The 14,143-nt window shown below is 50.2% G+C and overlaps 1 protein-coding gene across 7 annotated transcripts in view; it reads left to right on the top strand.

Annotated features, from left to right (window-relative positions):
* The window catches only part of EFCAB6 (EF-hand calcium binding domain 6), a 219,775-nt gene that overhangs the window by 161,865 nt on the left and 43,767 nt on the right, over positions 1 to 14,143 (top strand). For all 7 annotated transcript variants that reach the window (XM_059187204.1, XM_059187201.1, XM_059187202.1 and 4 more), the window contains 2 exons: positions 7,368 to 7,562; positions 11,924 to 12,079. In XM_059187204.1, the coding sequence (XP_059043187.1) occupies positions 7,368 to 7,562; positions 11,924 to 12,079 (351 nt within the window). The remainder of the gene's footprint in view (positions 1 to 7,367; positions 7,563 to 11,923; positions 12,080 to 14,143) is intronic.

Genomic DNA, 14,143 nt, shown 5'->3' with positions numbered 1-14,143 from the left:
TGAGTTTCAAGGTGCGCTAACAATGCGGTCCATTTCCAAGTTCTGGATCCATCTCTGAATTACCTCCATCTTCATGATGTGTTCGCCGCCGCCTGCCTTCCCCCTGGACGGCGCGCCAGTATCGTACACCCTCTCAGGGCCAGACTCACCAAGCAGCTCATGTAATTTTTTAGCTTTTCATCTGCTCAAAGTGGAAGGCTGAAACGTTGGCCGAGTTTAGAATTAGGTGGGCTGTTTTGTGTCTAATTTAGAAAAGCAACTTGAAGTTCTTACAGAATCCTTATTTTTTTAGATCAGCTCCAGCACAGGGCCAGGGTAGGCTCCTTATTCATATTCCCTTTTGGTACATGGAATGAGTAGGTCCCACTGAGTAACCAGAAGATTGGGGTACACGGACACATGGATGGACCTCTCACTCTAGGCTTTTTGGATGATGAAAGGTGACTGGTCCCGATAGGGGCCCATCGGGGGGACACAAGCAGTAACCCAGATGCTGGGGCACAGTGTCACCTGGGACAAATGCCAGAGGAGGGACCATGGGAGATAAAAGTGGGAGGAGAAGGAAGCTGTCGCGGTAGGAGCGAGGTTGGAATGGTTCCGGGGTTCTTTATTCGTTTTTTTGACATTATTAAATGTACACATGTCTTCCCCATGCTGAAAACTATGTGAGGTCAGAATTTTATCTGCGTTTGTTCAGCTGCCTGTACCTCGTGGACGGTGAGGGGTGGAGAGGGAGAGCTCTGCCACCAGGCGTGTGGTCATGGCTCCTGCCTCCGTCCTTAGAGCTGTGTGGCCTCTGCAAAGTTACTTAGTGTCTCTGTGCCTCACTCTGCTCTGCTCAATTTGTCTGAGCGGTGTGTTGGTCAGGGGAGGCTAGCTGCAAGAACGAATGGGGCCGACATCTCAGGGGCTTGTCCTGATAACAACGTCTCCACCTAGTGTGGGTGTCAGTGTTGGGGGAGGGGGTCTGCCCTCAAATCGTTCAGGGGCCAGGAGTCCCACCCACCCCTGGATCTTCTGTGTCTGCCAGCAGAGAAAGAGAAAGAGCACAGAGGACCATGTGGTCAGCCTTGTAGAGACCAGGCCTAGAAATGGGGCCATCACCTTGCCGACAGATGTCGGCCAGAGTTCCTTCACGTGGCTGCTTCCACCTGCAAGGGATTCTGGGAGAAGCAGTGTGGATGTGTGTCCTAGAGCAAAAAACAAATGATGACAGGGAAACCCATGATGGCATCTGTCACATGTGGAATTACCTCCTTGGAAGAAGGGAGAGGGGTATTCAAGAGAGAAGAAGCTTCAGGAATGGTCATACCAGGATCTAGGCAGGAAAGCAGAAACCACTCTACCATCTCTGGCCAAGCAGGGCTGAATACAGTGACTGATACAGATGTCAGAGGGCAGAAGTCTGAAGGGGGAATGTGGCCTTACTCAGAGCCCAGAGGCTGCTGCCCCAGTGGGCTCACACAGTGTGGGGGGAGGGGTCACCCAGAGATCAGGAAACTGCTCCCCAACCCGGGACTGAAGGGCAAAAGAGAAACAGAGTCTTTCTTGGAGGTCAGGAAGATGCCTCCACCCCTGCGCAGCCTCAGAATCTGCTAGAATCTCAGCCATGTGCAGAGCAGCAGCCATGGCCACCGCCACAGCAGGACATGGAAGTAACCAGAGTGGCCCTCTGCCCGCCTTCTGTCCGGCACAGCTCCCTGCGAGCCGCTGGGGGAGTCACTCAGAAGATGTGCGGAAGGATGAGCGTAGGGTTGAGAGTCACCAGAGGAACGTCTCTGCTAATGGGCAACGGAGGGTGTCACATTCCAGGACTGCAGAATAACCGGGTGCCCAGGGTGCAGGTGGCTCGGGTGGGCAGGATTGCAGGCCGTACGTCCGCTGATCCGAATCACGAAGGGCAGGACAGTGTGGGGACCCTATGCTAAATCCAGGTGTTTAATAGGGAAAGACCCACACAGGCCTGTGTCCTAGAAAGATCACTCTGGCCGTAGTGGGGAGGACGACCTACAGGAGGCTGGGTGGGAGGCACAGAGATGAGTTAGGGACTCTGTCACTGGTCCAAATGAGAAGTGGTGAGCTTTCCTGGCAATGCGGGGAGGACTAGGAGGGAAGTGACAGGTGCGAGAGAGATTTAGGAAGAGCAAATAGGCCTTTTGCAGCCTGGAAGGGGAGGTTATGTGAGATCAGATGCTCCTGCAGAAACCGGGAAGAGAACCGGCGGTGGCCTAGTGGGCCTCGCCGAGGGCCGTGCTCCAAACAAGAACTGCACCTGGTCCCATGGCCACCCCGAGCTGTGTGACGGGGGGCCAGTGGCTCACCTTCTCTGGGCTTCAGTCATCTCTCAGATAGGAGGGCGACGGGAACCAAACGGTAGAGGCAGACTACCTGGCATACAGAAGCATAAAAACTGGCAGCAAAAAGATCATATAGATTAGAAATTCCTTTCTAATTGTGATATGAATGCACACCCATTTTAGAAGTCTCAGAAAATCCAGAAAAGCATAAAGGGGAAAAAAAAAAAAACAACAACGAAGCACCCGTGACATTCTCGGCAGACATGATAAATGGTGACCTGGTGGTGAGGCCTTCCCCCCCCCATTCTCTGTGCATGATGTGATGATCTCAGCCAGTGGTCCTCACCCACCTTCACCCTCCTGGCCTGTGCCTCTCAACCAGCCCGTGTCAGCTGGTGACGGCAGCTGCCTTGCCCCGCTCCACACCCCACGTCCACCCCTGCCCTGAGGAGCAGGAGGTGCTGAGCTGGCGAGAGGCTGCCGGCCAGTCGGGGGCTGTCATGCACCAGGAGCCTCCTCCAGTGGTCCTAACAGTGGAAGGGGCGTTCTACCCCGGGGACACATGGAAGTCGTGGGCAGCTGGGACCCATGTGACACACGCTGCCAGCCCAGGGAGTCTGCTTGTCAGAACAGGAAAGCCCCCCCACCCAGAATAGAGAGGGGGAAGTGGGTAGACAAATACCATTCTGCCCTTTCAAAAATACAAATTAAAAACTAGAGTAAAATATAGAATGCAGACAAGAAGAAAAGATAGCGTCCATTATCCACTCCACGTTGATTAAGCACCTGTGAAGCGCACTGTTCTAGAGCATCTAGAGTAGTCTAGAGGGTCTGGTCTGTGCTGTGGAAGGAAATTAATGACTTCAGCCCCACAGCTCCGTGGCTCAGCAAACCGACGTTCTGTTTCTCACTCACCCAGCGTCCACCGCGTTTACCAGCTCTTCTGGACAATTCTCTTCCAAGTGATGGTTTGGGGAGCCGGCCAGCTTCTAGCTTGTGGCTTCATTGAACCCTGCGGGGGCGTCTACAGAGCTGTAGGATCGCATGGGCTTGGGTGGGCTTCAGCCCCAAAGGGACACCCTCCTGCCCGCTGTCTAGGGCTGCCCTGCAGCCCCCCGATCACCGCACAGGAGCTGGACAGATAGAGAAGCGCCCGATTGGTGGGGTGTGAAGTGAGCCAGGACGTAGGCTGGCTTATCAAGGATGAAAGGAACAAAATGTTCCAGCCTGGAGGAGGCTGGTGTGAAAGGGAACCTGCTCGCGGAAGCCCAATCAGGAGCTGGGAGGACTGAAATTTCGGGAGCGGGTGTTTGCTGTGGTTCTGGAGAGACTGCTAAGAATGAATTACAAGATGGAAGTGGATTCATTCATTTCTTCATTCATCCAAGCAATCACAAAGCGGGAATTTCTTGAAACTTTCTAAGTGGCAGGCCTTGTGCTGGAGGCTGGGGTTCCAGAAACGAGGCAGCCCCCACTCGTAGGCTGCTTGCAGCTCGGTGGGGAGGGTAAGCACGGAACACAATGGCGCGGGTGGTGGGAGCTGGACTGGTGTTTAGGGAGGGGATCCCCCTTCCCCTGACAACCCTGGGTGATGCGAGACCTGAACTGAGTCTTGATAAACTGTCCTTAGCCCGAGGTGGAGGACGGGCATCCCAGTGAGCAGAGGCCCAGAGCCCCGAGGAGGCTTTATTCAAGGCCAGACCACCCCTCACCGGGGAGCACCATGGAGGGATCATGCCCCTGGATGGCCCCAGAACCTGGGACACCACCAGGACTTGCTCACTGTGCCCTGGTGGCCGTGGCCAAGTTGGGCAAGAGGAGGCTGTACCCTGAGGGACAGGGATGAGAGCCATCAGACCGCCCTTGCAGGCGACACCTGAGAAGATCTGTATGTCCCAAGCTGCATAAGGTGACACGTCTGCCTCGGCTGCCTGGCCGGGGTCGTCAGACCCTCTAACTCTGGGGTCAGAGGTGGTAGATGGTGGGATTCGCAGTGACGTAAGAGTCATGCCTGAGCTGGGCGTAAAGGACTAAGACTTGGAGCAAAGCCAAGCCATGGATCTGAACGTATTCAAATCGTGTGTTGAACTGAATTGTTGGATGTGCCATAAATGGGCAGAGGAATCGGATTATATCGTAAATTAGTGACCATGGCCACATGCAAATGCAAGCTTTTACGGGTCCTCTGTGCATGGGCACATTTTCGCTGGCACATCTGTTGCTGAGCCATTTTAAAATTCAACCTTTATAGACAAGTTGATTTTTTAAAATGTTACACAAGGGATTATATAATGAAGGGTGAGGTTGTGTCAGCTGAATTGACTCTCTTCTTATCCCCTTTCATAACAATATTTTAGTTGCAATTGTGCAATCTGGTCTTCTGTTCCTTTGCGAGGAGAATAGAATGTTTATGATCCTTATTAATGAAGTAATTAAGAAGTGTCTTTTCATTCAGTTCAAGTGTCATGATTTAGAGTTTGTTGTCAGTAATCTCTTGTGCATGACATGTGCTTCCTTAGGAACATGTGTCCTTTGTACGCAGTGGCTCAGCAGACAAGGACTAATGACCAAGCTTCACGAGGCCTGTGGCCCGGCGCCGGGAGTTTGTTGTAAAGGGTAACATGGCGTGGTCGCTGGTGGTTGTCCCTCAAGAAACTTGCCGTCCAGCAGGGACAGAAGGCACGTTCTAAAGATGCGGTCGAGCCTTTGGATGGTGAATGGCCGCGGCAAACCCCAGCGGGCACTCGCTGGGTGCCGGGCCCTGGTCTACTCCCCATGGCACATCTACCCATCGATACTCACCGTGGGTGCAGAGGAAGTCCAGATGGAAGTGGAGACACAGCACTTTTGACTTAGGAAGAGAGAGGGGTCCTTGGTCAGGGAGTGGTCTCCACAGCGGTCTTTCAGGAGCCCTCCTAGAGGAAGAGGGAGCCTTGGAGAGCTTTATTCAAGGGGTGTCCTGAGCAAAGTCATGGGACCACGTCGCTCTGCTTGGCCCCAAGCTAGTCAGGCCCGAGGCAGTTCGGGGAGAGAAGTGTGACCCTGGCATCACCCCAGGAGCTCAGAAGTGGCACCCCTTCCCCTTCCCTTCCTGGGGACATGGATGGAAAATAACCTGCCCTCTCTGCAGCTAGGGTCTAACCACCAGCGGCAGGAAGAGCTGTTTGCTAGAAGCCCCATGGGGACTTGCCCAGACCACAGGTCCTACCTTGGCTGCCAGAGACCCCACGGGCCTCCTTTTGTGGGAGTGTCACTTGGTTCTGTTTTAGAAACCAAGTGTCGCCTGGGTGGCTCAGTGGGTTAAGCCTCTGCCTTCGGCTCAGGTCATGATCTCAGGGTCCTGGGATTGAGCCCCACATCGGGCTCTCTGCTCAGCAGGGAGCCTGCTTCCCTCTCTCTCTCTCTCTCTCTGCCTGCTGCTCTGCCTACTTGTGATCTCTCTCTCTCTCTCTGTCAAATAAACACATAAAATCTTAAAAAAAAAAAAAAAAAAGGAAACCAAATTCACTGGATACAAGGTAGAATGGCATTTGCGGGGTGGGGGTAGAAGCACTAAGGTCGCACTAATGACAGACACCTGGAAAGGCCTCAGGTGGTCCCGTAAATATTGTAAGAGCTGCAGTCGGGGCACAGGCCCGAGACCTGGGTCTAGGAAGGCCTTCAGTGGCTCGCAGAGGAGGGACCGGAGCCCCAGAGTGGCTGAGGGCCTTGCCAGGGTCTCAGGGCGGGTGAACATCTGTTAGGCCTGGAGTTCTCCACCCTGCGCTGCCTCCCAGTTGCTGGAGGAGAACCTCCTTTCCTTGTAAGCCCAGTACCTGATCACAGTGGGTCTGGATGCCAGTAGGGCAGGTGGAAGTCAGACACGTAGCAGACGTGTAGGACACAGAAGTGACAAGTGGAGAAGAAGCGCCCCCCCCCCCCCGCCACCCAGCTCTGCAGGTACTTCAGGGAACAGCCCACTTGGCCTTGGGGAAGGACGGGTGTCATGCCAACTCCCGGGATGCTCTGCGGGTTTTAGCACAAGGGCATGAAGGGTTTGCCTCCACTTCCTATGCCTTGTCCTCCTCTCACCACCCCCGACCCCTGCTCCAGTGAAACGGTCACCGAGGTCTCTGTGTGTTGGACGGAGGCGAGCAAGCATGGGATCCTGCAGGTTTTTTCACGTGTGGTCAGGTAACGAGCAGAGGGAAGCTTGGCCACACACATTAAAGCCGCCTGTCCTCACGCTCAGACAAGCGTCGGAAGAACCTGCTAGAGAATTATGCCCATGACATTGTTCAGATACAGTCTTGGTCCTTGTAGCTTGGAAATCGTCTGGGAAAAATCACGTCCGCAAATGCCATTTTTATCAGTCAGATGAGGATCAAGATCTTTCCGTAAAAATAAATGCTTTTTTTTTCTTTAAGGGAAATTGGCAATTTGTCTTAAAATTTTTTATTGAAGTAATTCTATTCTATTTGAATAATGCTGGGAGATTAAAAAACCTTCCATTATGCCTTTTTTTTTAATGAATTGTAATTCAGAAGCATCTCAATAATAGAAAATGACATAAAAGGTACATAGCATAGTTCTTATCTTGTTTTCCTTACTGGGCTCGCTCGCTGGTTGTATATAATTGGCATCTCTTCAAAGAGGAAATGGGGGATTTTGAATCAAATGGCATTCGTTTATTTAAGTTTTAAGATTGAATAGGCTTTTTGAAAGACTTTCTTCTAAACTTTAGCATAGTTGCCTTACATGTAGGTGCTCAATAAAAAATATTTTTTTAAAGAGACTGTTGAATGAATGGCAGTCTTGATTTTAATTTTCTGTGGTCACAACCATTTTTCTAACAGACGGACAAGTGAATGAGTTTGATTGCTCTCTCCTGGGTGGCCAAGGTCACCTCTCAGTAGGTGTGACCTTTCCATGGATGAGAGCAGCGGGTTTCCAACTTAGACAAGCCTGTGCCTCCTTGCCTGGGGAGCTTGTCAAATGCAGAGTCAGATCAGGTCTGGGTCCTGAGTCTGTATTTCCAGCTCGCACACCATGGTGGCTACTGATGACGGTCTTGTCTGTTTGTTTTCAAAGCTATGACACCGAGGGAAGAGGGCATATTACTTACCAAGAATTTTTACAGAAATTGGGGATTAACTACTCAGCAGACATGCATCAGCCCTACGCAGAAGACTACTTCAACTTCATGGGTCATTTCACGAAGCCCGAGCAGATTCAGGAGGAGGTCAAGCAGCTGGAGCAGAGCGTGGACAGGGCCATGCTGGTCAGGTACGCGCATGAGTATCGTGGCCCTGCGATCAGGGGCCGCCTGTTCGACATACCCTTGCGGCAAAAGTGGTTTTAAAGTGGTACCTCCCAGTGCCCACAAAGTTGTCATGAAATTCTAATACTCCTTTGCTGCTGTAGATTCTAGAAATGAGCAGCAGGTCACAGAGTATAAAGGAGCTAAAACGCTATGAGCCAACCCTGCCTTATCAGGTGACAGTCTCACACCTATTCCTATTCTGTAGGTCACCCTGGAGAACATTTTAGGTGTTTACTAAACTATACCCCTGGGCTCTGCCCCTTGCCCAACTAGAAGGCAAGTTTACGCAGTGCAGAACCGTTCCTGACACCCCATTGACACCCCGCAAACCTCTGTTGAATGAATGAATAAATGAACGAACATATTTTTTAACTCAGTAGTACTTGGGGGACTATATACCCCAAGGAAATAATGTAGTAGAAGCAAACAGTTGAGCGGTTTGGAAGACACGATTTGCACTATGTCTTCAACAACAGCTAAAAGGGACACCTGTGATCCCAGTGGGTACACTGGCTTATACAATGGGGCCCCAAGGAATATGAAAAAGTATGTGCCTGTTCAATTAGCATCACAAAGACTATGGAAATGTGATCAAGGGCTAATGGGAAATGACATTTTAACCAGTATGTGTGTTGTGATTAGAATTTTGTCAGAAGTGTATGCCAGTCCTCCGCAGGGACCAGAAGTTGCTGTCAAAAGGTGATGGGTCGGATTGGGATGGGGGAGCCTTACTAGTTTAAAACTAGTTACTAATGTCCTATGTAAGAAATACATGACACGGGCACCTGGGTGGATCAATGGGTTAAAGCCTCTGCCTTTGGCTCAGGTCATGATCCCAGAGTCTTGGGATCGAGCCTCATGCCGAGCTCTCTGCTCAGCGGAGAGCCTGCTTGCCTCTCTGCCTGCTTGTGATCTCTATCTGTCAAATAAATAAATTAAAAAAAAAAAAAGAAATATATGACACAGAGAAATGTTGCCGCCTTCAGTAGAGCTGTAAAGCAATGGGACGGATGCTCTTGATCTGTCCTAGGTCCTGATGGTCACCCATCAGCACTCCCCACGGCTGGGACTCCCTCCTCACTCCACAGCTCTGCCTGAGCCCTGTGATGCTCTCCTCTGTCTTTCTGTCTCCCATCTGTCACTTCCGCTGTCTGTCCTCACCACCTCAGATGGCACCTGAATGAGCCAATGAGTCGTTGCTAAAGAATCCACAAAGGACATAAAAACTCACAAGGGCACAGGGAGGAAAGGTAATAGCTAAGATGGGTTTAAGAGAAAAGCAGTTCAGAGACACCCCTGAAGTATGTCGAAGTTACTGAGTTAGAAAGCCTGGAGGAAGAGAATTGAGTTTATGAGGTTTAAAGTAAAAATATGCGCAAGATTGGTATAAATCAAATACGCCATAAAACTAATGAAAAAGTGGAATTTATCTTTACCAGACAGGGCTGGCCTCATTACCCACTCGTGTCTTCCCTCCTGCCACTGGTGAGTAATGAGGCTCCGAGAGAAATCTCCCATCTCGGCACGCTCTCGGAACATTCTCTTCCCTCCCGTGTTTCTGTTTATTGTGCGAACTGCGAGCCATCAGACCGTGCGTCTCAGATCGCCAGGCTCGGTTAGCTGACTCACACTCACCCTGCCCTCCTCGCCACAATCACACCTTCTTTACCAAGGAAGACAAGCCTGATTTCACAAAAATGTCTGACCAACTTCCGCTTTCCCAAAGACATCGGATCATTACATTGGCCAATAACTGGGGTCTTCTGCCTCCTCTGATGAGAAAGACAAGGTTCAGGTTCATGTCAAGTGACCAAAATTTATATTTTCCTCTTAAATCTAAGAGAATTTATTTGTTTGGAGTGCTCTAAATACATTTTGAAAATTAAGAAAAATCCTTTTTAAAACTCCTATTTATTTTTCCACGCCCTCTTCCTTTTTGCCCAAGTCTGAGTTGAAGATCTGGGACCAGAGCTGCATTGGTGAGCCGGCCACACAGCCCCTAGCCTGTTCTGAGATGCGGAGGGGGGTGGGGTGGGGAGGAGTAGACAAGCAAAATCAGTGAAGCCCGGCCCAGCAAGGCCATGTCGGGCAGGGCTCTGTGGCTGTCCCACTGGCCATGACAGTGCCCTCTTCGACCTCCGATTCTGTCCAGACGAGGAACCAGACACAACCGAGAGCAGCAGCAGATTGTCCCTGAGTGTGGGCTTCCATCGCTTCCGTTCGGCATGAAGCGATCGATGCTCCAAACCCTCAGTTACTCTGTGCGCGCATTTACTCTGCAAGGGAAATAATTACTGCCTAGAAACCAGTCCAAGAAATGCTGAATGCCTCAATTTTCTAAAAATATGGATCTCAAAAAATGTTTTGATTTTTTTTATACCTTCATTTGCTTTCATCTTGAAGGATTAAGTGGAATATAATAGTGGTGATGACGAGTAGTCATTCTGCAATATGGGACTGAGTTCAGCACACACACCTGTAAAGGGATCCAAAATGTTGCTGCTGTTGGTATACATTTGCAAAACAGTTAATGCAATTCATTTGTATCAGGCACTCAAACGCTCAGTGGGCCACCTCCGCACCGGAGGCCAGCGAGGACAGGGGGTGGATAGCCCACGTGGCTTCCAAGTTAGCCCCACTCCCCCTCCTTACCTGCGTGCTCCCACTCAACTTTCTCTCTTCTCGACTGTTCTGTCCTTTTGGATTCTTTCTTCTAGGCATGCTCAAGGAACTGGGTTTTTTTCGGAAATACATCTCTGAGGTTGTAGACAATTACCAGCAAAGATTCGGTGTTTGGAATTTATACCACATTCTCTTCCTGGAATAAGAACCCCACAGCCAAGCCCTAGTCTGAGCCCCCCAGACAAGCATATTGCTTGGGTCAGTAGGAAAAAAGTCTCTCTTTTTAGAGATCTGGGTGAGCCCAAGGTCATGGAGTTGATAATCAGTCCACCAAGGTTAGGTGCAAGATGATACATCCCTAAAGATTTCCATACTTTTTTAGTCCTTTAACAAAATATATATGGGGGCACCTGGGTGGCTCAGTGGGTTAAAGCCTCTGCCTTCGGCTCAGGTCATGATCCCAGGATCCTGGGATCGAGCCCCGCATAGGGCTCTCTGCTCAGCGGGCAGCCTGCTTCCTCCTCTCTCTCTCTCTCTCTCTGCCTGCCTCTCTGCCTACTTGTGATCTCTATCTGTCAAAATAAATAAATAAAATCTTTAAAAAAAAACAAAAAACAAAATATATATGTAATTTTTTTTTGGTCAGGGAGGAATTTTCCTAAAAAATGGGTTTAAGGAAACTTGAACATGTTCTGCAAGGAAAACAGCCTCCAGCAGAAGCTACTGCGGGGCCCTGTCTGTCCCTGCGAGAGGCAGGTCGTGTCATGCCCTGACTGCACGGGAGACTCCGGGCATTCTCTGTTCCGCGTCTGTAAAGTGTGGTGATAGTTACCCTCCTCCCTTGCTGGGTCGTTGAGAAGCATCAGTGGGAGAGAACGTACCCAAGGACAGCACAGCTCCTGGCTTGCCCACTGATGCCCACAAACGGCGGCTGTGTTAACAACACAGTATCCAATAAAAAGCCAGCGGTCCCAGGGTACCCCTTCTCCCCGGCTAACACTGAGAGCCTGCCTGCCTTCCTCGCTCCCTGACCACCTGCACCTGTGCCTTAGGGCCTTGACGCTGGCTGTCCCGGGGCCCAGGAGAGCTATTTGGGGTTAACACCGGTCTCTACTCAAGTGCCACCTTCCCACTGGGGCCCACCTGCACCTCCCCGTGGGAATGGCAACCCTGTTTCCACTTCCGGTCTTCTCAGCCCCGCTCTGCAGTCTCTACTGACACCCTGTGCTGACCCCTTCTGTCTCACACCAGCCTTGCCCCAAGGCATGTGGGTTCTCACGATGCCTGTAGGAATCCCTAGATGCTTCCCAGAACCCAGAGCAGTAGTCAGCACGCAGTAGGTGCTCCGCGGCTTTTCATAGGACAATCAAGATGCAGGTCACAAGTCTGTAATATCACTCTAGGTCTTAATTTCTTGTTCTATTTTTAAAGTACCCATTCTAGTAAAAAAAAAAAAAAAATGCTGTACTTTCTCTAACACAGTGTTGCTAATGATAATAATAATAACATGATGATGATACAGACCTATTCTTGTTTCCAGAATGCCTTTTAATGTAAGCATTACACCAGCGCTGCAAAACATCTTCCAAATCAGTTCTTCGATGAGCCGGCAGACCATCAGCAGAGCAGTCATGGAGCTCTTGCTTTAAAGACACGATTTGTTTTCCTGGCTTTAGGGTGTGTAACATGTCTTCTCTTTCAGGGAAAAGCTTAAGGACCATTATCAAGATATCAGCAAAGCCCTCACCAGACTAGACAAATCCAGAAACGGCTACATGTCCATGGGCAGGATGCACAAGGTGCTGCAGGAGTGCGGCTGCTCTCTCACGGAAGAGGAACTGACCGACCTTCTAAACAGGTTCTCCTCCGCCGGCTTCACAGCGCTTCTCATGTGGTCCTGGGACTGGAACACCAGTTGGCGTGTTGCTTTCGCTTCTTCCTGTCTGTGCTTTCCAGCAGTGCGGTAACCTCTGGGCCTCCCTGCGGCTGGGCTCCATGCAGTCAACCCAAAGCACAAGGGAAGCTCATGTCCCTCCTCCCCATGTCAATCAGCAGCGTAACCCCCTCCCGCTAACATTAGCTTTGCTTCCCCCACCTCCTCCATGCCCTTTGGTGGGAGTCCGAGGGTTCTGCATTTCCCGGTCCCCACAGCCCACAAAGCTGACGCTTTGACAGGTACCACATGGCACGTAATTCGTGGTTCTAAGTGACAAGCTCCTATGCTGCTTCCTGGTTTGTAACTTTCAGGCAGAGTCTGTTGACTCCGGACCAGGAAGATGTGGCTCTAACTTGCCTTCTCCCATCACGGAGCACCGACCACCCCACCCGCTCAGCCGCCTCCTCTCCATGCAAACCCACCCACTTTTCTCCCGGGGTCCCTGTGTGGCTGCCTCACAGTTTCGGGAGATCAGTGTTCGGGGTTTATGACATCATGACCTGTTTCATGGATCACTTTTCCCTTCCTACATAGCATTTTGGGTTCCCCAGAATTTATAATGATTTTTGTCTGTTTGCACAGTTTTCTGTGTTTTTCCTAATACTGATCAAAGCCCCCACCATGCCGCCAGTGGTAAAATCTTTTTCCAGAGTGTTCAGACGCCCCTCTGTCAGCCTGGGTGGCCTTTCTCATGCTCTTTAATTCTGAGAAACTTTCTAGATTCCTCCTGTAGAAGGAACACAGTCCTGCCAACACCTTGACCTTGGCCAGATGAAACTGACCGCTGGTGCTCGGAACCGTAAGGGAAGAAATGTGTGGTGTTTTAAGCCACACACTACTCTGTGGCATTTTGTTATGAAGCCATAGTAAAGTCAAAGTAGAAGTTTCCACTTAAACCCTCTTTTTGTTAAGAACCCACCCTATCAGCACTAAGACATCCACTTTTCTCCGGAAAGCCGATTCCAGAGCCCCATCTTGTGCTGAGGGGAGGGGGGCAGCTTCCCAGACGCTTGGAATTCGGGAGGGACATGGGGTCTAAATGCTTCCCACACAGACTCTTAGAGAAGTCCTTCTATTTTTCTTTCCTTTATTTGATGATACAATTATTTTATTTTTTTTTCTTTTTTTTTCATCATGATAAGCCAATTCTTTAATCTCATTCCCTATTCACCCACCTCCGCACCCTTCTCCCCTCTGGGAGCCAGCGGTGTGTTTGCTCTCTATAGGTAAGAGTCTGTTTCTTCTCTCTCTCTCTCTCTTTCCTTTGCTCATTTGTTTTGTTTTTTAAACTCCACATATGAATGAAATCCTATGGTATTTGTCTTTCTCTGATGCACATATTTCACTCAGCATAATACCCTCTCGCTCCATCTGTGTTGCTGCAAATGGCAAGATTTCATTCTTCTTCATGGCTGAGTAATATTCAAATATAGAGGGACTCCTGGGTGGCTCATTTGGTTAAGCCACTGCCTTCAGCTTAGGTCATGATCCCGGGGTCCTGGGATCAAGTCCCGCATCGGGCTTCTTGCTCCATGGGGAGCCTGCTTCTCTCTCCGCCTCTGCCTGCCGCTCTGCCTACTTATGTGTGCACTTTCTCTCTCTCTCTCTCTCACAAATAAATAAAATCTTAAAAAATATATAAAGATACACAAATACTCACCACATCTCCCCTATCCATTTGTCTACCAGCAGGCACTTGGTCTGCTTCCATAGTCTGGTTTGTAGGCTGCTACAAACATAAGGGTGCATGGATCCCTTTGAGTTAATGTTTTTTATGTTTTAGATAAATACCCAGTAGTTGCTGGAGCTTAGAGTGGTTCTGTTTTTAACTTTCTGAGGATCCTCCACACCGTTTCCTGCAGTGGCTGCCCCACTTAGCCTTCCCCCCTGCAATGCACGAGGGTGTCTTTCTCTCCATATCCTCGCGGACACCTGGGGTTTCCTGTGGTGGTCATCCCAGCCACTCTGACCGCTGGAGGGTGACAC

The sequence above is a fragment of the Mustela lutreola genome, chromosome 8 (genome assembly GCF_030435805.1).
Source record: "Mustela lutreola isolate mMusLut2 chromosome 8, mMusLut2.pri, whole genome shotgun sequence".
Lineage (NCBI taxonomy): Eukaryota > Metazoa > Chordata > Mammalia > Carnivora > Mustelidae > Mustela > Mustela lutreola.
The sequence above is the reverse complement of the archived record's forward strand: the minus strand, read 5'-3'. Positions and strand labels throughout refer to the sequence as shown.